The 23,638-nt window shown below is 39.8% G+C and overlaps 1 protein-coding gene and 1 long non-coding RNA gene across 4 annotated transcripts; one reads left to right on the forward strand and one right to left on the reverse strand.

The window, feature by feature from the left end:
- The first annotated feature begins 788 nt into the window (after positions 1 to 788).
- Positions 789 to 17,367, forward strand: zgc:195245 (uncharacterized protein LOC565483 homolog). Of its 3 annotated transcripts, none has more exons than XM_034172297.1 (5): positions 789 to 982; positions 5,470 to 5,497; positions 13,252 to 13,393; positions 16,708 to 16,891; positions 17,018 to 17,367. In XM_034172297.1, the coding sequence occupies exons 1-5, from the start codon at positions 959 to 961 to the stop codon at positions 17,117 to 17,119; spliced, it is 480 nt and encodes a 159-aa protein (XP_034028188.1). In that variant the 5' UTR covers positions 789 to 958; the 3' UTR covers positions 17,120 to 17,367. The 3 variants fall into 3 exon arrangements, with proteins under 3 accessions (XP_034028188.1, XP_034028190.1, XP_034028189.1); XM_034172299.1 differs by having other exon boundaries at positions 791 to 982; positions 13,291 to 13,393; XM_034172298.1 differs by having other exon boundaries at positions 797 to 982; positions 16,708 to 16,852; positions 17,018 to 17,357.
- LOC117512289 lies at positions 8,216 to 19,733 on the reverse strand. The gene is made up of 3 exons (XR_004561265.1): positions 19,724 to 19,733; positions 13,608 to 13,610; positions 8,216 to 8,354 (listed from the first exon to the last, which is right to left on the reverse strand). It is a non-coding gene; the product is annotated as an uncharacterized LOC117512289 (long non-coding RNA).
- Between the last annotated feature and the right edge of the window lie 3,905 nt (positions 19,734 to 23,638).

A 23,638-nucleotide genomic window follows, 5' to 3' on the forward strand; every position in this document is an offset into this window, starting at 1 on the left:
CAATCGCTGATTTATGAGTGAGGTCTATTCTGCTGGGACTCTGGTCTTCTAGTTGTCCTTTCAGTCATCTGTCACATATGTGGTTACTTAGCTGAATCATTTCTATAATTGCATGTTCTGGAAATTCTTTGTTGTGTTTTGTTTTACTTGTCAGCTGATGGTCACCCCACAGAGTCTGGTCAGACTGAGGTTTCTTCCTATAATGATAAGGATTTAAAAATTTTTAAAAAACACCTGACAGAGTTTTTACTTCCTACTGTCACCGTTTGTACTTGGGGTGGGTAAAGTTTAAACTATGCTTGTGTGTAGTACCTTGAGATGACTTATTGTGAAGCAAAAACAAAGAGTTCACCACGCTTCTGCACAGCACAAACAAATCTGGTGCAACCAGGCAGGACCAATTTGTAAAAAAGAAGAAATAACTGGTGCAGCAAATGTTCAAAGGGACTGACGTTTCGACATCGAAACGTCAGTCCCTTTGAACATTTTTTTCCTTTCAGCACCTTATTAAAGACTTTTTGCACTTATTTCTGTGCTGCACCAGTTATTTCTTCTTTTTTATGACTTACTGTGATTTGGTGCTGTATAAAATCATTGATTTGAATTGTAATTAGTTGTCAGCCTCAGTTTTTAAGGACTCAGTAGTAGAGAAGTCATCTGAAAAGCTGTTGATAGGTTGGAGTAAAGCCGTCTTCATGTCATTGGTAATTACCTAATCCTGTGTTGTGTAGCCGGTGGGGATTGGCTCTGAGGTCATCCTGAATGGCGTAATGAGATTTCAGTGTCTACTACCACTACTGACTATCAGTAGTACAGTAGAAGGCACAGTGACGACCCTTCGTCAACAGCACTATGTTGGAACAGACTGTGAGAGGGTCTGTGACACTTTCATCAATGGAATACTGAAAAAAAGGAACATTTTTGCTGGACGGAAGCAGTGGATGTCAGTCATCCTGTCATGGAAGCACCAAATACAAAAAAAGTAAGTTAATGCCACTTGATTTCTAATTGCTGCTGTCTGGTGACTGAACGGTCGCAGTGTGGATCTTGGCATAACAGCTTTTCAGTTATTATGGACAATAGTAAACTGAGAAGCAGCGGTGCCTTTGATGGCCGGCAGACCAAAGCTTTAGAAATGAAACTGACAAACAAGATCAATTATTGCTCCTTGTAACTTTAAAACTACACATTGAAATACAGAGAAAAGGACGAAATGTGTTCTTCCTTCTCTGTGACGGAGGTATCTGAGTTGTAAATTGATTTACTTCTCTGATTTAGAGCATTTTTGTGTCAGTCCGTGACAGCCACACCTGCTCTTAATTTTCCATGATCTAAGCAGCATCCACCAGCAGGTGGCAGGAATGTCTATGGGATATTACTGAGGCAAAACAGTTGTTTTTCAAATCGATCTGTTGCCTCAGCGGTCACCAGATTTGAATTGGTTCATCTCTTTTATATGCCCTTTTAATTAGTAGATATGAAAGATAATAATATTTATTGTTTTTGACTTGTCATTGTAACAATCTGGAGTGGATGGACTCCATTCACTCACTGCATTTCACAGGGTACATGCCCAGGCTTTTCTAAAGTGGCACATAAACATATTTCAGAAGAATTTGGTTAGTCTCAGACACTAAAATGTGATACATTATATCCAGTGGTGGGCACAGTTTGGCTAACAGCTAACGAGTAAAGCTAACTTTTCCATTAGCAAATTAGCTTTTCAGCTAGCTTTGAAAACCATTAGCAGACCAATTAGCTTCCAGTTAATTTAGTTTTCCCAACTTAAAGTTTGCAAACTTTTTTTTACATAATGTTTAACAGCTAAAGCATTTGAAACCCTAAACTGTACAATTCTTCTTCTTTGGAGCTTATACACTAATCTATTAAACAAAACTAATACATTGTGCGAAGACAACGAGCATCATTTCGAGAAGACGGAGGAGCAAGAGGTCAAGCTAGTGTAAAAGCATTAATCAGATTGTTAGTTATTTTCCTTACATATTTTTTTTTCTTAATATTTAATACTCTCTATAATGTGAATAAACTGTATGTTGAATGAAAACTACTGTTTAGCTTTATTTGTTCATTTAATTTTTTTATGCACATCTTGATTATCATTTGATCTTGGCACACCTTGTGGAAACCTGCTTATTTAAGACACAACATAAAACAAAACCATGCTATGGGGCAATCTGTCTATCCTCAAATGTTCTCAAAAAATTTCCTACAGCTCTTTAATGGTATTAGAAAGTATAATATGAAATATGAATCACACAGTGCAATAATGTGGAAATATAACTTTATTTATGGTAAGTCACACATATTGAAAACCAATTTCCAGGTTACAATTTAATCTATTTGAAGATTGTATCCTCATACCATAAATCACAAACATATATCCCACACTAATGAGGTATGTAAAGGTAGAATTGAGAATATAACTTATAGTAATAACAATTTCAATCCCTCTTAAATTCCAAACCCTCTTCTTTTTCCATCAAATCCCTCTTCTTAGTTTTATTCCCCCTCAATTCCCTTGGACCTCCTCATAAATGTTAATTATGATATAAGGATTGGGTCCAATACGTTCCCTCGGGCTACAAAGAAATAGGCTAAATGTTGAGGAATAGTACATTTCTAATATGTTTATTTTCTCTTTATGTTTAATGTGCAGCCATAAATGAAATTTACGTCAATGGATTGATAAATCTGGATCTGTTAGCTTCCAGAAAACATCTGTTGCAGCATATGCCTGAAACCTCTGTGACTCCATGGAAAATTTGTAACTTCCTCAAAGTGTTTTGGATTGTTTCTTTTTTTACAAATGTATTAAAAAAAAAACTGTAAGAGGCTGTAACATAAAATGTGGAAAAAGTGAAACACTGTGAATACTTTCTGGATGAACCGTAAGCCACAAATAAACGTTGCTCTGGACTGTATTGCATGCTAGAAAACAACATTTCCCATTTCAAGTTAAGATGTATTCAGCTCAATGCAAAATCAGGCCAGTAAACACATCAGATCATCCCAGGCCAAGTCATTTTACTCTGTGATTTATGCCCAGTATTGTGCCAAGAATACAGAAAGATAATATGTAAATTTATTACATTTATCCCTTGTATATGACGGTGAAAAAAGCATTAAATTTAATATTTTTCCTAACTCTCTCTATTTCTACATTGAATGTCATTATGTAACCCACTGAAATCTAACAGTTTTAATTAAAATCTTCGATGTGGAAAATTTCACTCAAGCATAGGCAGAATGTGCCCCCTTAATAGCACAGGTTCTTTCAGCTCTTTTGGTCTGTTTGTCAGGGGTTTAGAGCTTAAAAACCAAAGCAAACCTAAATTCATATAATAAAGTTAGTGGCTAGTAGTGGTTAGCTGTAGCTTCAGCTCAGTGTTTTATCCAATCCAATCCCAATCCACCTTTATTTGTATAGCACATTTTAAAAACAACAAGGTTACCAAAGTGCTGCACAACAGATAAAATATAAAAAATAAAATAAAGATAAAATACAATAGATTAAAAATAGAGCGCGACCGATATATTGGCCGGCCGATATTATCGGCCGATATAAGCCCTTTTCAAAGTACCCACTATCGGCCGACATTTTGCCGATAGAACGCTGATAATTTCTCATAAACACAACAGTTGCTGAAATAATGTTTGTCGGCAATGTAAAATGTCCTTGCACCGTTTGTCCAGTAGATGGAGCTCTGACTCCATTCAACTGAGAGCTGCTTACTCCCCTGCTTAAATGTGTTCATCACTGGCCCCCGTAGTTCGCCTTCACACTGCACTGATCGGCTGACAAAAGCATACAAGTAAGTTTATAAGGATCTATATCCTTATCCTGAACCTATATCTAAATTGCAGCAACAAGAGGTACAAGATCAGATGTATTTCACAACTCTTTTTAAGGACATGTATTTGCTAATTTCACAAAGGTTTAATTCTTGATTGCATTTTTTGAACTTGAAAATTCTTCTGTTATAAAGTTAATCAATATGAGGACAAAGCTTCAGCTTTTAGCTCATACCTTTTTGTTAAGGGTCCAAAAAAGAACATTTTATTAATTTAAAAACTAATAATAATATAATATTGGCTGATTTATCTGCTATCTGAAAATCAGCCGAATTATCGATTATCTGCATTTTTTTTCATCCAAATATCGTTATCGGCATCGGCCTCAAAAAATCCATATCGGTTGGGCTCTAATTAAAAACATATAAAAACAAAAAGGAAATATCAGATAAGATAAAACACTAAAAGATAAAAACATGATAAAAACAGAGATAGAAGACCACACAACTCTCTTGCAGTATTAAAAGCCATGGAGTAAAAATACATTTTTAAATGAGATTTAAAAGTATCCAGGGTGGAGGGCTATTTTGATATGAGTGGGCAGCTCATTCCATAACTTAGGAGCCACCACTGAAAAAGCATGGTCTCCCCTGGTCTTTTGTCTGCTTTTTGGTTTTAGTGGTTTTTCAGTTCAGGGTTTTCACAGTTTGTGTTTTAGTGCTTATTGAAGTTATATATCATGTATAGGGTTAAAATGCTGCCAAAACTCCACCAGAGACCGTATTAATCAGAGTGTGCTCATGGGAATGAGAAGCTGTCAGGGCAGGTTGGAGTCCATCCAGGCCCTGGCTCGGGCTGGCTGAGCTTCACCACATTAACTTTCAGCTCAACCTCTCTGCAGGAGCTCAACAAGGGACGGGATCAGGGTGAAAGGGACAATCCTAAATACAGTTCTGAGCAATCACAAGGTGGATCTGTGCATGCAAAAAGTGACAAAACACCCAGGGAGATGAGCTGAGGTCTGTCATGGTCAGATGTCATCTGTTATCTGACTGTTTTCTCTTAATACTATTCAGTCACAACTTCAGCTGCTCAATCCCATCCTTTATAACTGTTTAACTGCTATCAGATGGCTGCAGAATAAGTACCTGACTAACTGAGTTAATGTCGTAACATGCCAGCCCATGCTTTTACAATGGATGTAACATATAATAGAACATTTATATTATTTCTTCCATCATAAGATGATTGTGTGTCACATGAGTTACGTACGTCACCCCTGTGCTCCTTATTTAACTTAAGCAGCCCAGCAAACACCGTCCTGATCTAATTATACCCTCTGTCCAATCAGGTGGGAAGCAAAACAAGCAGGACTAGGCTTTGGAACAGAAATAAACTGACAAATAAGCACATTTCATGATTCATGTAACTTCAGAACTACACACGTGTTAACAGAGAAAGAGAGAAGGAAGAAGCATCTGCTTCGCTATATTCATATTCATATCTATCTATCTATCTATGTCTATCACAGGAGTAAAGTTGTTTTGATTAACATGTTATTTGTCAGATTTCATATTTTGTTAACTGTAAACTCATACATACAGGGTGTCTAATATATTTCCTTCTGTTTCATTCCTTTGCTATCTAATGTAACAGAAACCTGGACACGGACAGCACAGGAAAGGTAAATTTTTGTGCAACTACTGCAAGATGAATGTAAATATGGCACACGATTGCACAAATGCATGCATACAGCTTCTTCTCCTTCTTCTTTCGGCTGTTCCCGTTAGGGGTCGCCACAGCAGATCAATCATGTCCATCTCTCCTTGTCCTCTGTAACTTCTTCTTTCACACCAAGCACTTGCATGTCCTCCCTCATCACATACACAAACCTCCTCTTTGGCCTCACTCTTCTCCTCCTGCCTGGTGGCTTCATCCTCAGCATCCTTCTCCCTATATACCCTGGGTCCTTCCTCTCCACATGTCCATACCATCTCAATCTCTCATCTCTGACTTTGTCTCCAAACCGTCCCACCTGAGCTGTCCCTCTGATATGTTCATTCCTAATCCTGTCCATCCTTACCACTACCAAAGAGAATTGCAGCATCTTCAGCCCTGTCACCTCCAGCTCTGCCTCCTGTCTTTTTGTTAGTGCCACCGTCTCTAAGCCGTACAATATAGCTGGTCTCACTACTGTCTTGTAGACTTTGCTCTTCATTCTTGAAGATATTCTTCTGTCACCAATTACTCCAGCCACCTTTCTCCACCCTGCCCACACTCTGTTCTTCACCTCTCTACCACACTCTCCATTACTTTGTACTGTTGACCCCAAATATTTAAACTCATACTTTCACCACTTCTACTCCTTGTAACTGCACTATTCCACCTGGCTCCCTCCCATTCACACGCATGTACTCAGTTTTGCTCCTACTGACTTTCATTCCCCTGCTCTTGAGCAGATTTCCACATCTGTAAGCTAGATTCAGCCTGCTCTCTACTCTCACTACAGATCACAATGTCATCTGCAAGCATCATAGTCCATGGAGACTCCTGTCTGATCTCATCAGTTAACCTGTCCATCACCATCACAATAAAGGACTCAGAACTGATCCTTGGTGTAATCCCTCCTCCACCTTGAATGAGTCTGTCATTCCTACTGCGCACCTCACCGCTGTCACACTATCCTCATACATTACATTACTACACCTCTGCCACTCCAGACTTCTTCATACAATACCACAACTCTTCTCTTGGCACCCTGTCATAAGCTTTCTCTAAATCCACAAACACAAAATGTAACTCCTTCTAGCCTTCTCTATACTTCTCCATCAGTACTCTCAGAACGAACATTGCATCTGTAGTGCTCTTTCTTTGCATAAAACCGCATTGCTGCTTACAGATCTTCACCTGTTTTCTAAGCCTAGCTTCTACTACTCTTGCCCATAACTTCATACTGTGGCTGATCAATTTTATGCCTCTGTACTTACTGCAGCTCCACACATCACCCTTGTTCTTAGAAAGAGGAACCAGCACACTTCATCTCCACTCCTCAGGCATCCTCTTACTTTCAAAGATTTTGTTAAACAATCTGGTTAGAAATTTCAATCCCATCTCTTCTAGACATTTACATGCCTCCAGTGGAATGCCATCTGGGCCACCTGCATTTCCACTCTTCAACCTTTTCATAGCTGCCCTCACTTCATCTTTTCTAATTTCTTGCACTTCCTGATTTACTCTCTCCACATCATCCAGCCTTTTCTCTCTCTCATTTTCTTCATTCATCAGCTCCTCAAAATATTCCCTCCACCTTCCCAACACACTCTCCATGGTTGTCAGCACATTACCATCTGCATTATTTACCATCCTAACCTGCTGCACATCCTTTCCAGCTCTGTCTCTTTGGCTGGCCAATTGGTACAAATCTTTTTCTCCTTCCTTACTATACAACGTCTTGTACAGCACACTAGATGTGTTTTCCTTAGCTTTTTCTGATCCTTTGTTGAGCTCCCACTCTCTTCTTCTTCATCTCTAAAGTCATCCTACAAACCATCCTATACTGTCTAGCTACACTCTCCCCTGCCACCACCTTACAGTCTCCAATTTCTTTTAGGTTGCATCTCCAACACAGAATGTAGTCCATCTGTGTGCACCTTCCTCCACTCTTATATGTCACCCTGTGCTCCTCCTTTTTCTTAAAGTAGGTGTTCACCACAGCCATTTCCTTCTTTTTTTTTTTCCAAATCCACTACCATTGCACTAATTGCACAAAACCATTTACTGCTGAATGTTGCACAAAACAGTGCATCAGTATGCAACAATCACTATCATGTACATATATCATGTAGCCCATTACACAAACATATTTTATATTTCCCTTCTTACAGTGTATATTTCTTTTTATTACATTATTACATTTTTATTACATTGCTTGTTATATTCTATTGTTCTTACCAGCATGCTTATTTTATGTTATTTCATTTTTCCCCCATTTATATTTAGATATTTTATACTTAGTTATATATATATATATATATATATATATATATATATATATATATATATATATATATATATATATATATATATATATATTTGGGCATCCAGTGTGGGCAGCAAAGTAAGAATGTCAGTGCACAGGGAAACATGTTCTTTACTGTGCATATGACAATAAAAGCTTTGAATCTGCCCTTCCACATTCTTGTATTTGATACCATATCTACCCATTACGTCCTCATCACCTCTGTTCCATTCACCAACATGCCCACTGAAGTCTGCTCCCACTCTTTTATGCTTGGGCACACTCTCCACCACCTCTTCTAATTCACTCCAGAAATCTTCTTTCTTCTTTATCTTGCAAGTTACCTGTGGGTCATATGCACTGATGATATTCATCATCATCCCTTCAATTTCCAACTTCACACTCATCACCCTGTCAGACACTCGCTTAACCTCCAACACACTCTTAACATACTCTTTTTTTAAAATGATCCCAACACCATTTCTCTTCCTATCCTCACCATCATACAACAACTTGACCCCACCTCTTATGCACCTGCTCTTATTTCCCTTCCACTTGGTCTCTTGCACACACACAAAATGCTGGCAAAACTACACCAGATACCGTATTAATCAGGGTGTGCTCGTGGATATGAGAAGCTGTCAGGGCAGCTGATACAGATACGCCATAGAGATACAGATATGGACTAAATCAACTGTAAATGAAGTGTCCTTTTCTGAATCTGAACTGAACAGAGCAATTACTATATTTAAAATTTGTCTACTTTTCTCCTCTCCATCATATCAGCCAGCTCTCTCTCTTTACCAGTCATACTGCCATCATTCAAAGTTCCGACTCTCACTTCCACCCTTCTAGTTTTCCTCTTCTCCCACTGTCTGTGGACACATTTTTCTTCTTCACCCAGCAGTAGCCCAATATCTGCTGGCACCCTGTGAGGTAAAGTTACTGGTGGTGGTTGTTGTTAACCCGGGCCTTGGCTGATCCGGCACGGACATTCGATTTGTACTCTGCATCTTTATTTTGGCTTGTTTTATGCTGGATGCCGTTCCTGATGCAACCCTACTCATTTATCCGGGCTTGGGGCCGGCACTCAGAGTGTATTGGCTGCACACCCCATGTGGCTGAGTTAATGCATGCATATAGCAATTAGTATATTTAAGTAGCACTATCAGGAGTTCATCTGTACAAACAACAAAAAAGATATTCTACATTAAATACACTGTGTAATATGTGCACAAAGTGTCACCCCTCACAACAGAGGTGCAAAACTTGTCTGTGCTCTGATAGAAGCTTATAATGCACAAAAAACAAATAATGATGTCTTGTGCTAGATTATGCCTCTCTGTGCATGCTTGCGTTGTTAAATATCTCAGGTGTTGCCAGTCATACAATTTTAATTTTGGTGTCAAATGATTTTTAAGACAATTGTCTATAGGTCTAATCTTTTCAGAAATTGCAACATTACCATGGTAACAGTCAGAAACAATAAAATTTAGCCAAAGCCACATTTCAGTAGCCACAGAGGCTTAAATCACATCTTGAAGTTACGTTTCTCAAAAACCCCATTTCTATTTTCTCCTATTCTATATTTTTCCTGAAAATGACAGAAAATTGATATTTTGGCCTTTGCCCCCAATGAAATAACTTGTTCTTGCATCTCAAAAACTACCGAGGTTCAGGGTTAGATTTTGGTCTTAAATAGCCAAGTGACCCCAAGTTTCTATTTTGTCTTGATAAAAATATTTTCTGAAACTGACCAAAAATACCTGTTTTAACCTTTGACCCAGATGGCTCCTCAGTGTATCATTAAGAGAGCAGCAAATTTGTGCTGTTGAACAAATAATCATAATGTAAAAATGCTAATAATAAAATCATTATTGAATATCTGTTTGTCAACGTATGGTCATGCAATGTAAAGAGAATTGGATTTTTATGTTGAACAATTTGACACCAAAATCAAGACAATACAACCACGGTCCAAAAATCTCTTTTGGGGCAGCTTGTGACATCGTAGGTCATATCCCATAGGAAGCATTATTCTCTTCTTAGTCATGATCCAATGACAAACTGAATACCATTTGCCAAATGACTGACCCATGACTGACTGGCAGGGTAATTCTGGAATCCACAGAAGTATGTGTCATCCTTGATCCAAATCGGGTTGAAAATCATATTCCTTGCAGGTTCAGGTTCAGGTTCAGGTAACTTTATTTGTACCCGTAGGTAGATTTGGCTTGCAGCAAACAGAAAACAGAAAAAAGGCGTCCATGTTAGTCAACACAACAACAACAATAAAAAACACTAAAAATACTAACAAAGAACATACACAAAACAAGTTAACAAACACCACCAAGGACTCACAACCTTAAAACCACTAAAAAGATGGTCAGCTTAAAACTAGTGTGCAAAGGGCAAATAAATAAATAAATAAGTATATAAATATCTAAATATAACCATATGCAAACCTACTAAGATGTGTTCAGTTGCACAATTGCTGCTGGGACAAAACTACTCCTGTAGCGTTTTGTTCTACACCTTGGGACTCTAAACCTACGGCCAGAAGGTAGAAGCTGAAATTCATTAGCCAGGGGGTGGGAGTCATCAACTATAATGCAGTTGGTTATCCGCTGTAATTGTTTAGTGTACAGGGACTCTAAACTCAGCTGCGATTCCTGTCAAGGGACACGTCATACTTGACAGGGACACACACTTGTCAAGTGACTTGTCAAGATAAATTCTTTAAGGACAATTTTGGGGCCAACTTTCACTGACATACCAAGTATGGCAGAAACTGGCAAAGGACCTGGGAGGAGTAGGCCAACAAACAGACAAATCAAAGTGAACAAAACAAACAAAAGCTGTTGATCTTTGACCCCATGACGGTCAAAGATCAACATTTAGCCAAAGCAGTATTGAGATTATTTACCAAATCCCAGTTATTGAGATTTGGTAAATGTGACCTCATTTAGATAATCCTAGAACCCACCTACATATGTTTGCCAATTGCAGTGCAAATCGGAATGAAAAATTTAAAATTTGACTTTGACACCAGTGACTGACCTTTGATAAACTGGATCTTACCTGTGCTAATCACCCCCCCCCCCCCCCCCACAAGTATGCAAACTTTGTTACCCCAAGGTGTGTGTGTGTGTGTGTGTGTGTGTGTGTGTGTGTGTGTGTGTGTGTGTGTGTGTGTGTGTGTGTGTGTGTGTGTGTGGTGGGGTCAAAACTTTGACTTTTGACCCCAATGACCTTGACTGTTGCAGAAACAAATCTTTTTAAGGGCTATTCTGGGCTTGATCTTCACCCACATAACAAATTTGGTGGAAATGGAGCCAAGGAGCCGGGAGGTGTAGACAGAAAACAATTTCTCAAATATTAGTATGATTCAGGTGAAGCTGTTTTGTCTAAAAGAACAGTTGTTCCTTTGTGCACTTACAGTAGATGTCACTGTTTGTCTGTAGTACAGAAATACTGAGTGACAGATGTCAAGATGTGAGTTGGCCTTTCAGAGTAAATATAAAGAGATATCGGAAGAGAAACATCCCATTTGATTCTCATGATTCTTTTATTCTACGGTTATTTCTCTCTGTGTATGTGCGCCTGTGGACAAGATAAATTAAAACAGCTGGATGGATTTCCTTTACATTTGGTGGGAATATTACTTGGACACATATCTAGAGGTGATTTGATTTTGGAGTAGTTTAGGCAAAGGTAAAAGTTCAAGATGAAGGAAAAACTTTTCTTTCTTTTTTTTCTTCTTCTTTTTTTTTAATGAGTCAACAACCAAGAACCCAAGATGGGTCAAATGTGGTGTGAACATTACTTGAATGAGTATCTCGAGGTGATTAGATTTTGGAGTAGTTTGGTCAAGGTCAAGGACAACATGGTCCAAAAACACCTTTCTTTGTATATCTGAACAACCATGAATGTTAGATGGAAGATCTAAAGCATATATTCATAGGCAACATACTTGTGATTGATTGGGAGGAAGGACTTCAAAATAAAGACTCACAGAAGTCATATATTCATACAGTCAAAAAAAAGGCCACCATTCCAGTCATATCCATCCATCCATCCATCCATTTTCTTCCGCTTTATCCGGAGTCGGGTCGCGGGGGCAGCAGCTCAAGCAAAGCCGCCCAGACCTCCCGATCCACACACACCTCCCCCAGCTCCTCCGGGGGAACCCCAAGGCGTTCCCAAGCCAGCCGAGAGATGTAGTCCCTCCAGTGTGTCCTGGGTCTTCCCCGGGGCCTGCTCCCAGTGGGACGTGCCCGGAACACCTCTCCAGCGAGGCGTCCAGGGGGCATCCGGAAAAGATGCCCAAGCCACCTCAACTGACTCCTTTCGACGTGGAGGAGCAGCGGCTCGACTCCGAGCTCCTCCCAAGTGACCGAGCTCCTCATCCTATCTCTAAGGGAGCGCCCAGCCACCCTGCGGAGGAAACTCATCTCGGCCACTTGTACTTGCGATCTCATTCTTTCGGTCATGAGCCAAATCTCATGACCATAGGTGAGGATCGGAACGTAGATCGATCGGTAAATTGAGAGCTTTGCCCCCCTACTCAGCTCTCTCTTCACCATGACGGTCCGATACAGCGACCGCATCACTGCGGATGCTGCACCTATCCGTCTATCGATCTCATGCTCCATCCGTCCCTCACTCGTGAACAAGACCCCGAGATACGTAAACTCCTCCACTTGAGGCAAGGACACTCCACCGACCTGAAGAGGGTAAAGCACCTTTTTCCGGTCGAGAACCATGGCCTCGGATTTGGAGGTGCTGATTTTCATCCCGGACGCTTCACACTCGGCTGCAAACCGCCCCAGTGCACGCTGAAGGTCCTGATTTGACAAAGCCAACAGAACCACATCGTCCGCAAACAGCAGAGACGAGATTCTGTGGTTCCCAAACCAGACCCCCTCTACACCCTGGCTGCGCCTAGAAATTCTGTCCATAAAAATAATGAACAGAACCGGTGACAAAGGGCAGCCCTGGCAGAGGCCAACGTGCACTGGAAACAGGCTTGACTTACTACAGGCAATGCGAACCAAGCTCCTGCTGCGGTCGTACAGGGACCGGATAGCCCTTAGCAAAGGACCCCGGACCCCGTACTCCCGGAGCACTCCCCACATTCCAGTCATATGTATATATAATATACTTGTACATTTATATAGTTGTGTGCAGAGCGTGCAGGGTATGCATCAGCCCTGTGACGCATTTCATTCCCAGTGTATTTGCTGACTATAATAACATATTCTGACAGGAATTATTATTTGCATAGGGCAACATGTTCTGTGTATACATTTCATACCTTTATTTTGTTGTAGATAAATGGATTTATATTCATTTAACATATCCAGTGAGTTCAGGATGAAGTCATATGAGTGATGTGAACTGGTTTGTTTGGTCCTCAGAGACCCCTACTTGCCAAACATTGTCCCGTCAGTCCACAGCAGACTATATTGGAGAGGTCAAACCCAGGAAACTAAATGGTTCCTCAGTGGAGACGCCCAGCCACCAGGACCTGCACCGGGAGCTGCTGCTCAGCCATAAAAGGTAGGAAAGGACATATTCCCTCTGACTGGACCCTCACCCTCATCCCACTGGGCCCTATTATATCATAATGAATTATATATAGTACATGGTCTAAAGGGGACAATTCAAGTGTATAAAGGACATGTCCAACTTTGCTATTAATGTGGCGCGTAATCTGAGTGCAACATAAGGTTTAGGGCAAAATTTAATGACCAATCAGATTATCGTCTGTCACTGCCTTTAAGCACTGTGTGCACTTTAAGATGAAGCATTGCTATTTAAATGGTAGACTCAAAGCGCACAACAGATCATTTATCATTTATTTTGTGTTTGAATAAGACCAGAGCAACTGGAGAAGGCCAAGGGGACAGCAACGCTTCATCAGGCTGCGGCAGATTGATGATTATTTTCGAGATGTGGGAATGGACCGGTTGTCTGCCTGAGTGGCAACCACCCAGGCAGACAACCGGTCCATCACAGTTTAACAGCAACCAGCCTGGACAGTGAGTGGACTTCAGCACCAAGAGTCTGCAAGCATAAAATCAACCTTTTTCTTTGTCTCCACAAGACTACAAAAGTTATGTTAGTGCTGCTGGCTGCTCCCTCTCCCATCCTCACACGTTCTTTATCATATGGTGGCTGCTCGGTCTCACAAGAGGAGTGGATTGGATTTAAGGTGGGCAGTGACATTTTAGTACATTGGTTAGACAAACTACTCCCTAGTCAGACAAAGATTTGTTTGTTCATAAGGGAGAGAGCCATTGAAAACAATCAGATCCTTTACAATTGACACAACAGAATTTTACTTACCTTTTTATTGGTCATCTACTGAAAGTCATAACTTTTTCATTTATTTGCTGCTTTGGTTTGTCTGTGGAGGAGAAGAATAGCTGGAGTGGCATGATGAAAGAGTTCAACAAAAAGACTTATGTTCCCTTTGGGAGAGACATATTGTTCTGAAACCATAAAGAATTATGAGAAAACCTGGCCATATTTTATGCAGTTAATTCTCCTCAACGTCCTCGTTACACCCAAGGCTTTGAATTGGTTCAAGGAACAAAAATGAAACCACAAATTTTATGTTTTTCAATATTTCTGTTTGTTGTACACTGTAAAAAAAAAAAAAAAAACTGTTGTTTTTACAGGAAAACACTGGCAGCTGTGGTTAACAGGGAATTCCTGTAAAAAAGACAGCAGCACAGTAGATAACTTTACAGACATAATATGTAAATGGATTTACAGTGATAGGGTGAGGAGCTCGGTCACTCGGGAGGAGCTCGGAGTCGAGCCGCTGCTCCTCCATGTCGAAAGGAGTCAGTTGAGGTGGCTCGGGCATCTTTTCCGGATGCCCCCTGGACGCCTCGCTGGAGAGGTGTTCCGGGCACATCCCACTGGGAGGAGGCCCCGGGGAAGACCCAGGACACGCTGGAGGGACTACATCTCTCGGCTGGCTTGGGAACGCCTTGGGGTTCCCCCGGAGGAGCTGGGGGAGGTGTGTGTGGATCGGAAGGTCTGGGCGGCTTTGCTTGAGCTGCTGCCCCCGCGACCCGACTCCGGATAAAGCGGAAGAAAATGGATGGATGGATGGATGGATTTACAGTGAATGAACCACGACTGACTCACATTAAAAAACTGTTAAATCGACAAAAAAAGAGAGCCTAGTCTGAGTATCGTATCTCATTAAAATTAAAAGAAACAAAGCATGCAAGGATTATGACTGAACAGAAGTACTTAGACTAGCAATAATAAATTCTTATAGGCCTACTCCCTAGCCTACTCTACAAGCTGCAAATAGCCTACCTGTAGCCTAGAAGGCCTACCTGAATTTGCATTGTTTCATCAGTCATGAAAGTTAAGTTAGGCTACAGCATAAACTTGTAAAGTGGCTTACATATAATTCTTGTATTTTTAAAAATAACTGACTAAAACTATAGGTTTTACAATGTTTGCATATCAATTTACCACAGTTGTTTTGTAATGAGTATTACAGTATTTCTCAATTTTTGTTACAAACAGTTGTAGTTTCAACAAATACATTTGATTAAAATCACATATTGTTGTTGTACATCTAACAAAAACATTCTGTTTAATAGTTTACAAAAGTCCACTGTGATTGAAACATTAAATATGTGTTTTTGGGTTTACAATACTTTTCTGTAGTGATTTTACATTGTTTTTATGTAAATTTCATGGCATTTTTTTTTTACAGTGTAGTCCGTTCTGGAAGAATAATTTTAAGGTTGGGTCAGAGCTGGCAACATACTATCCATCACAGTACAGAACTGCACTCAGTCCTGGATGGCAACCACCCGAGCAGAAGACCAGTCCATTCCCCTCATTTTGAATGTAACCATTTATCTGCCAGTCAGGTGAAACGTGGGTGTCCCCTTGGCCTTCTCCAGGCCCTGGGGTCCCCAACACTGAGGTAGCAGTGTGCTGGGCCAGACCCAGAGTCACGTTCCACATGTCCAAAAATGACAAACCCTCACAATGTAATGTGATATTCCTCATCTGAGTCTGTCTAAGTAAACATTCATCTGACACAAAGTCATTCCAACTGGATCCTCTGAAGAAGCCTAATAGCAGTATCCAGTCATTGCTTTTGGACACTGGATAGAGTTCAAGTGTCACAACCATAAGGAAGCACCAGTACCCTAAAAACTTGAACCTTCATTCTCCTGTAAAGATATCAGTACTGCTAAACATCTCATGACTCTAAATTGTTCTCAGCCATCTCTCAGTGTGGAAGGTTTAGGGACCAGAGTCATAAATGTCACTGATGAAATAAGTGAATGAATCTACAAGTTCAACACTTTCACTGAATACACGTACACTTCTGATGGCCAAGTGCAGGAAGCCACTGAAAGACCAAACCAGGTAAACACGAAACCAAAACCACAAAAGCACAGATTCTGCTTGGAATCAACTGATTGGTGGGGGGGGGGGATCTGGTTTGCAACCTTGCTGTTTACACAGGAACATGTTGCTGCACCAAGTCTTTCATTCCGTCTGCTATCAAGCTGTTAGATGCCAACAGTAGCTACTTTAAGTACCGTACCTCATATTCTGATAGACGTTACCTATTAGTTTGTATTCTTTCTTAAAGTATATGATTTGCAACTAAATATTGCTGTTTGAGTTACTGTTTATTTGTTCATACCAAACCATATGTTACCTTTGACATATAATTTCTTTGCTGTCTGTTTTAAAGTTGAGTGGATGGACTGGGTCAGCTGTAAATGAAATGTCCTTTAGGAATAAGTAAAGTTGTCTGAACTGAACAGAATTACCTCTGTGTTTGTGACGTATCTTTGATTGCGACCAACGGTCTATAGGGGCCTGTTGCTGGAGGAAAAGCCGGAGCTGAAGCGAGTGTTAGACCAGCGCCGACTGGATCTGCACAAAGTGGAAGAGCTGGCAAAACAAGGGCCCTCAGATTTGGAGACAGAGCTCCGAAAGAGGCAACAGAAGCTACAAGAGGTCAAAAGCACCCGACAAGCAACTGAGACATTAAACGGAGTAAACAAACACAAAGAGTGGTCAAACGCAAGCTTTTGACCAATAACACACTTTAATGTCATTACTGCTAATTTTGACCATGTGTATTGTTAAAAATCCTTAAATATTCTGTCATTTGCTTTCTAGTATGAGCAGGAGGAGATCAGGCAACGGGAGAACGAAAAGAAGATTCCAGAGTTTGTTCGGGTGAAGGACAACCTGAGGCGCACACAAACGTTTGAGCAGTAAACGCGCCAAGACTCCCATCAAGTCCCTGCAACATCTCACCACAGTGGCCCTATGTTTTTTACGTTCTTAAAAACCTCCATATTACAGATGCTACAGCTGACCATGCAGCATGGAACACATAATCTATTCTTGCATGGTGTATTAAGCTTTATTACAGTTCATCATGAAAGTATTCACAGCACTTCAATTTTTCCACATTTTGTTATGTTACAGCCTTATTCCAAAATAGATTAATTTTTTTTCCTCAAAATTCTACACACAATACCCCATAATGACAATGTGGGAAAAAAAGTGTTTTTGAGATTTTTGCCAATTCATTAAAAATAAAAACACGAAGAAATTACATGTACATAAGTATTCACAGCCTTTGGTATGAAGCTCAAAATTGAACTCAGGCACGTACTTCCTGTTTTCACTGATCATCCTTGAGTTGTTTCTACAGCTTAATTTGACTCCACCTGGGGTAAATTCAGCTGACTGGACATGATTTGGAAAGACACACATCTGTCTACATATAAGGTCCCACAGTTGACAGTGCATGTCAGAGCACAAACCAACCATAAAGTCAAAGGAATTGTTTGTAGACCTCTGAGACAGGATTGTCTTGAGGCACAAATCTGGGGAAGGGTACAGAAACATTGTTGCTGCTTTGAAGGTCCCAATGAACACAGTGGCCTCCATCATCCATAAATGGATGAAGTTCGGATCCACCAGGAGCCTTCCTAGAGCTGGCTGCCCATCTAAACTGAGCGATCGGGGGAGAATGGCCTTAGTCACGGAGGTGACTACAAATCTGATGGTCACTCTGTCAGAGCTCCATCATTCCTCTGTGGAGAGAGGAGAACCTTTCAGAAGGACAACCATCTCTGCAGCAATCCATCAATCAGGTCTGTATGGTAGAGTGGCCAGACGGAAGCCACTCCTTAGTAAAAGACACATAGCAGCCCGCCTGGAGTTTGCCAAAAGGCACTTGAAGGACTCTCAGACCATGAGAAACAAAATTCTTTGGTCTGATGAGACAGAGATGAAACTCTTTGGTGTGAATGCCAGGCATCATGTTTGGTGTAAACCAGGCACCATCCCTACAGTGAAGCATGGCGGTGGCAGCATCATGCTGTGGAGATGTTTTTCAGCACCAGGAACTGGGAGACTAGTCAGGATTGAAGGAAAGATGAATGCTGCAATGTACAGAGACATCTTGGATGAAAACCTGCTCCAGAGTGCTCTTGACCTGAGACTGGGGCGACGGTTCATCTTTCAGAGGACAATGACCCTAAGCACACAGCCAAGATATCAAAAGAGTGGCTTCAGGACAACTCTGTGAATGTCCTTGAGTGGCTCAGCCAGAGCCCAGGCTTGAATCAGATTGAACATGGAGGGATCTGAAAATGTCTGTGCACCAATGCTCCTCATCCAACCTGATGGATCTTGAGAGGTGCTGCAAAGAGGAATGGGCAAAACTGCCCAAAGATAGATGCACCAAGCTTGTGCCATCATATTCAAAAAGACTTGAGGCTGTAATTGCTGTCAAAGGTGCATCAACAAAGTACTGAGAAAAGGGTGTGAATACTTATGTACACGTGATTTCTTAGTTTTTTTTTTTTTTTTTTTTAATAAATTTGCAAAATATTACAAAAAAATCATGTCATTATGGAGTGTGGTGAGTAGAATTTTGAGGGGAAAAATGAATTTACTGGATTTTGAAATAAGGCTGTAACAACAAAATGTGGAGAAAGTGAAGCGCACTGAATCCTTTCTAGATGCCCTGTACATGACTGTTTTGGATGAGGGACTGGAAATGAAAGTTTCAAAATCAACTCATGACAGTTTCTCAGTGACAGAAAGAATGAATTATGAAAGCAAATAAAAATCACATTTTGTCATAAGAGGTAAAACAGCAAACATTGAGAAAATGAACAGTTTCATGAATATGTTACAAAACAGTGATTCCCAAAGTGTGGAGGTGCTGCAGGTCATGACAAAAATAAATAAATAAAAATTAAACTCTTTGCATTCCAATTTCAAAATACAGTCAATATTTAAGAGTATTACATTATTTTAAAAAATGTAATTGGAAGTAATAAGATAAACCTGTGCATTTTAAATCATTAAATTTTTTATTTGTCTTAGCTAGATTAAATTTTATACATATGGAAATACTTCATCCTCGTCTGATGTGTTGAAATCGTGATTAAAGGTTTGGGTGGTGCCCCAGATAATTTTCAGATTTCAAAGCGGGCCCGGTGTTTTAAAGTTTGGGAATGGCTGTTAAAAGTGTTAAATTATTCTGCAGTGATTACAGCAGTTGTAAAATATAATACTACTATATGTGTGTTTGAGCTACTCACAGCACTCATCATCAGTGATATTAAAATAGATGAATATATAATTATGTATGATATTATTGCGTATACCTTTCTTCGCTCTTTTGCTATGACTTAATTTTCCCACGAGATGTCACTAAAATGGGGTGTTGAATTGGACTTCAGCAATAAACCTTTTGGTCAAAGAAATGATGGTAAAGTGTAACAGCTTCAGAAAGTCACATTTTGCACTCTGTCCTTGTAGCTTCAAAGAAATGCATTTTCATGGTGGAAAAAAAACCTGTGACCATTGACTAATGAGGTTAGGCAATAATTAACCATCATTTATTATTTCCTACAACCAAGGAGATCAATCACAATTTAAAGTTTTTGCCAGATCATGTCTTTGTGATGTCACAAAGAGGAATGTTAAAGAAAAAGATAAAAAGGAAAACATACAGTTTTCAGAAAACTGAGCATTGGAAAAATACTGAGACAGATGTGCATCATAATTTCAATTTCATCAATGCTTAACCATGGTCAATTTTTCTATAAAATTCCAAAGCAATTCATATAAATTTTTTTTGGGTTGACCCACCTGCAAACCACATTATCTCTGCTTTCCTCTATCAGTGGGAAGAAATAGAAAACAAAAAATGCAGGACAGAGGTCACACTGGCCTTCTACAACAAATACTAATTTGATTTAGTCAACCTTTTTATCTAACTAAGGAAACTACAAACATTTGCTTCACATTTAATTTTGGACAGATATACAAGTTCTTTTTTTTTTTTAATTACAGAGATACAATCAAAATAGGTGTATATCTGACAAACATAGATCTTATTTGGCTGTTGAACATTAATGGGGAAATATCACAGACTAGGTATGCTGAAGGGATCCAATTCACTCATTTCATTCATGTATTTATATTATATTTTGAATCCATGAGAAAATGTGTGAAGTTGTACACAAATCCAAGAAAAAAATATATATAGTGTGATATGTCAAGTATTGATTGTTATTTTATTTTTGAGATGTTTTTTTAATTGTTGAACTGTCTGCGTTGAACTGTCACTTTATCTTGTTTTCTGTTTGTTATTTGTTGTTAATTAATTAAAAAATATATGTATTTGTTAGATAATATCTGTGCTAATTCCTTATTTGATGTTATCAAATATTTTCCTTTGTTATTTGATTGGAAGTCTGAGATCTTGTTTAAAGTTTAAACAGAAAAGTTTCACTTCCATCACGCATGTGCAATTTTAGATATAGGAAGGGCTCCCCCTATCTGTGAGAGCCAGTAACATGTAGACTAAACCACACCCACTGTAACGCCCACATTGTATAGAAGTGCTGTGCGAGGCATCTTCTTGGTCCTTGACAAAAGGGTCGCCGTGTGTGAGGACCCACGCCTGGTTTTCAATGTGACATTCACTAAATTCAAAATGAGGAATATATCAATCAATCAATCAATCAATTTTTTTATATAGCGCCAAATCACAACAAACAGTTGCCCCAAGGCGCTTTATATTGTAAGGCAAGGCCATACAATAATTATGTAAAACCCCAACGGTCAAAACGACCCCCTGTGAGCAAGCACTTGGCTACAGTGGGAAGGAAAAACTCCCTTTTAACAGGAAGAAACCTCCAGCAGAACCAGGCTCAGGGAGGGGCAGTCTTCTGCTGGGACTGGTTGGGGCTGAGGGAGAGAACCAGGAAAAAGACATGCTGTGGAGGGGAGCAGAGATCGATCACTAATGATTAAATGCAGAGTGGTGCATACAGAGCAAAAAGAGAAAGAAACAGTGCATCATGGGAACCCCCCAGCAGTCTACGTCTATAGCAGCATAACTAAGGGATGGTTCAGGGTCACCTGATCCAGTCCTAACTATAAGCTTTAGCAAAAAGGAAAGTTTTAAGCCTAATCTTAAAAGTAGAGAGGGTGTCTGTCTCCCTGATCTGAATTGGGAGCTGGTTCCACAGGAGAGGAGCCTGAAAGCTGAAGGCTCTGCCTCCCATTCTACTCTTACAAACCCTAAGAACTACAAGTAAGCCTGCAGTCTGAGAGCGAAGCACTCTATTGGGGTGATATGGTACTACGAGGTCCCTAAGATAAGATGGGACCTGATTATTCAAAACCTTATAAGTAAGAAGAAGAATTTTAAATTCTATTCTAGAATTAACAGGAAGCCAATGAAGAGAGGCCAATATGGGTGAGATATGCTCTCTCCTAGTCCCCGTCAGTACTCTAGCTGCAGCATTTTGAATTAACTGAAGGCTTTTTAGGGAACTTTTAGGACAACCTGATAATAATGAATTACAATAGTCCAGCCTAGAGGAAATAAATGCATGAATTAGTTTTTCAGCATCACTCTGAGACAAGACCTTTCTGATTTTAGAGATATTGCGTAAATGCAAAAAAGCAGTCCTACATATTTGTTTAATATGCGCTTTGAATGACATATCCTGATCAAAAATGACTCCAAGATTTCTCACAGTATTACTAGAGGTCAGGGTAATGCCATCCAGAGTAAGGATCTGGTTAGACACCATGTTTCTAAGATTTGTGGGGCCAAGTACAATAACTTCAGTTTTATCTGAGTTTAAAAGCAGGAAATTAGAGGTCATCCATGTCTTTATGTCTGTAAGACAATCCCGCAGTTTAGCTAATTGGTGTGTGTCCTCTGGCTTCATGGATAGATAAAGCTGGGTATCATCTGCGTAACAATGAAAATTTAAGCAATACCGTCTAATAATACTGCCTAAGGGAAGCATGTATAAAGTGAATAAAATTGGTCCTAGCACAGAACCTTGTGGAACTCCATAATTAACTTTAGTCTGTGAAGAAGATTCCCCATTTACATGAACAAATTGTAATCTATTAGACAAATATGATTCAAACCACCGCAGCGCAGTGCCTTTAATACCTATGGCATGCTCTAATCTCTGTAATAAAATTTTATGGTCAACAGTATCAAAAGCAGCACTGAGGTCTAACAGAACAATGTATGTGCAATATTGGTGTGTATTAATTTCTGTGCAGTATGCATGAGTTATGTAATTATGCCATGGCAGTTATATTTATGCAACTCATGGAGTCCAAGACAAATTTCCTGGAAGGGACAATAAAGTGTATCGTATCGTATCATATCGTATCGTTCAGAACCACCTGTGCCCATACTGTGTGCAACGTGGGGTTGTGTCAAGGGCATCTGGCATAAAATGCATTGAATCAACATGCAGATATATATCACATCTGCTGTGGTGACCCCAAATGAAAAACAGAGGAAAACAACAGAGGCTGCACTCATATATATTCTTGCCACCGAAATGAAGAGGTGTTTTAAATTTGGGTTTAAAGACTCTGTGCAGTTACGTGACTTTCAGTGCTGTCATCCCAACTGTAGAGAGCAAAGGAGACAGTGGAGCCAGTGTTGTGTGCAGGTGGGAAGGCAGACCAAATTAGAGGTTTTTATGCTTCGCTGGCAATGAAGTCCCACAACCTCCAGAAGGATGCTGTACTCTTCTAGAATCAGAATGAGGCAAAGTGTTGTCTCAGCTGCCAAGCAACCTTGCAAATCGCTTCCTCTGAAATGGTTCAGGGTCAGGTTTGAATTTTTTGAAAAGCACAAAAAAGGCAGATTTTTTAACAATACTTCCAGGCTTATGCAATGTCTTTGCCCACTTCTGGAAGTCTTGCATAATAGCAGAATTCCAATATAGTCCACTTTCTTATTCTATATGCAACATGTCCAGCACAGCAGTAAGCCAATCACCATGCATGAATCTTGCAAAAAGCTTGATAGTTATATATGCAAGATCAACATAATTTGCCTGTATAATATAACATCAAATCAAATCAACATTTATTTATAAAGCGCTTTACAGCACCGACTGGTGTCCAAAGTGCTTAACATTAAAAACACAAATTTACAAAAATAAAACACATATAAAATAAAATTTTAAAACAACACATAAAAAAAGAACATAAAAATAACAGAACATGTCACCTCCCCACTAAGTGTTAAAAGCCAGTTTAAATAAATAAGTCTTTAACTTAGATTTAAAAAGTGCTAGGTCAGGAATAGTACGTAACTCAAGAGGTAGCTCATTCCACAGTCTGGGGCCAGCTACCACGAAAGCATGATCACCCCAGCGTTTATATTTTGACCTTGGAACATCTAGCCAGACGCCCTTAATGTCCTACTGTAGG

The sequence above is a fragment of the Thalassophryne amazonica genome, chromosome 6 (assembly GCF_902500255.1).
Source record: "Thalassophryne amazonica chromosome 6, fThaAma1.1, whole genome shotgun sequence".
Classification (NCBI taxonomy): Eukaryota; Metazoa; Chordata; class Actinopteri; order Batrachoidiformes; family Batrachoididae; genus Thalassophryne; species Thalassophryne amazonica.

Coding starts and splice junctions, on each gene's coding strand:
- zgc:195245 (XM_034172297.1), top strand. CDS start 959: ATGGAAGCACCAAATACAAAAAAA. Junction 983..5,469: donor AAGCACCAAATACAAAAAAA/GTAAGTTAATGC, acceptor CTAATGTAACAG/AAACCTGGACACGGACAGCA. Junction 5,498..13,251: donor ACACGGACAGCACAGGAAAG/GTAAATTTTTGT, acceptor TTTGGTCCTCAG/AGACCCCTACTTGCCAAACA.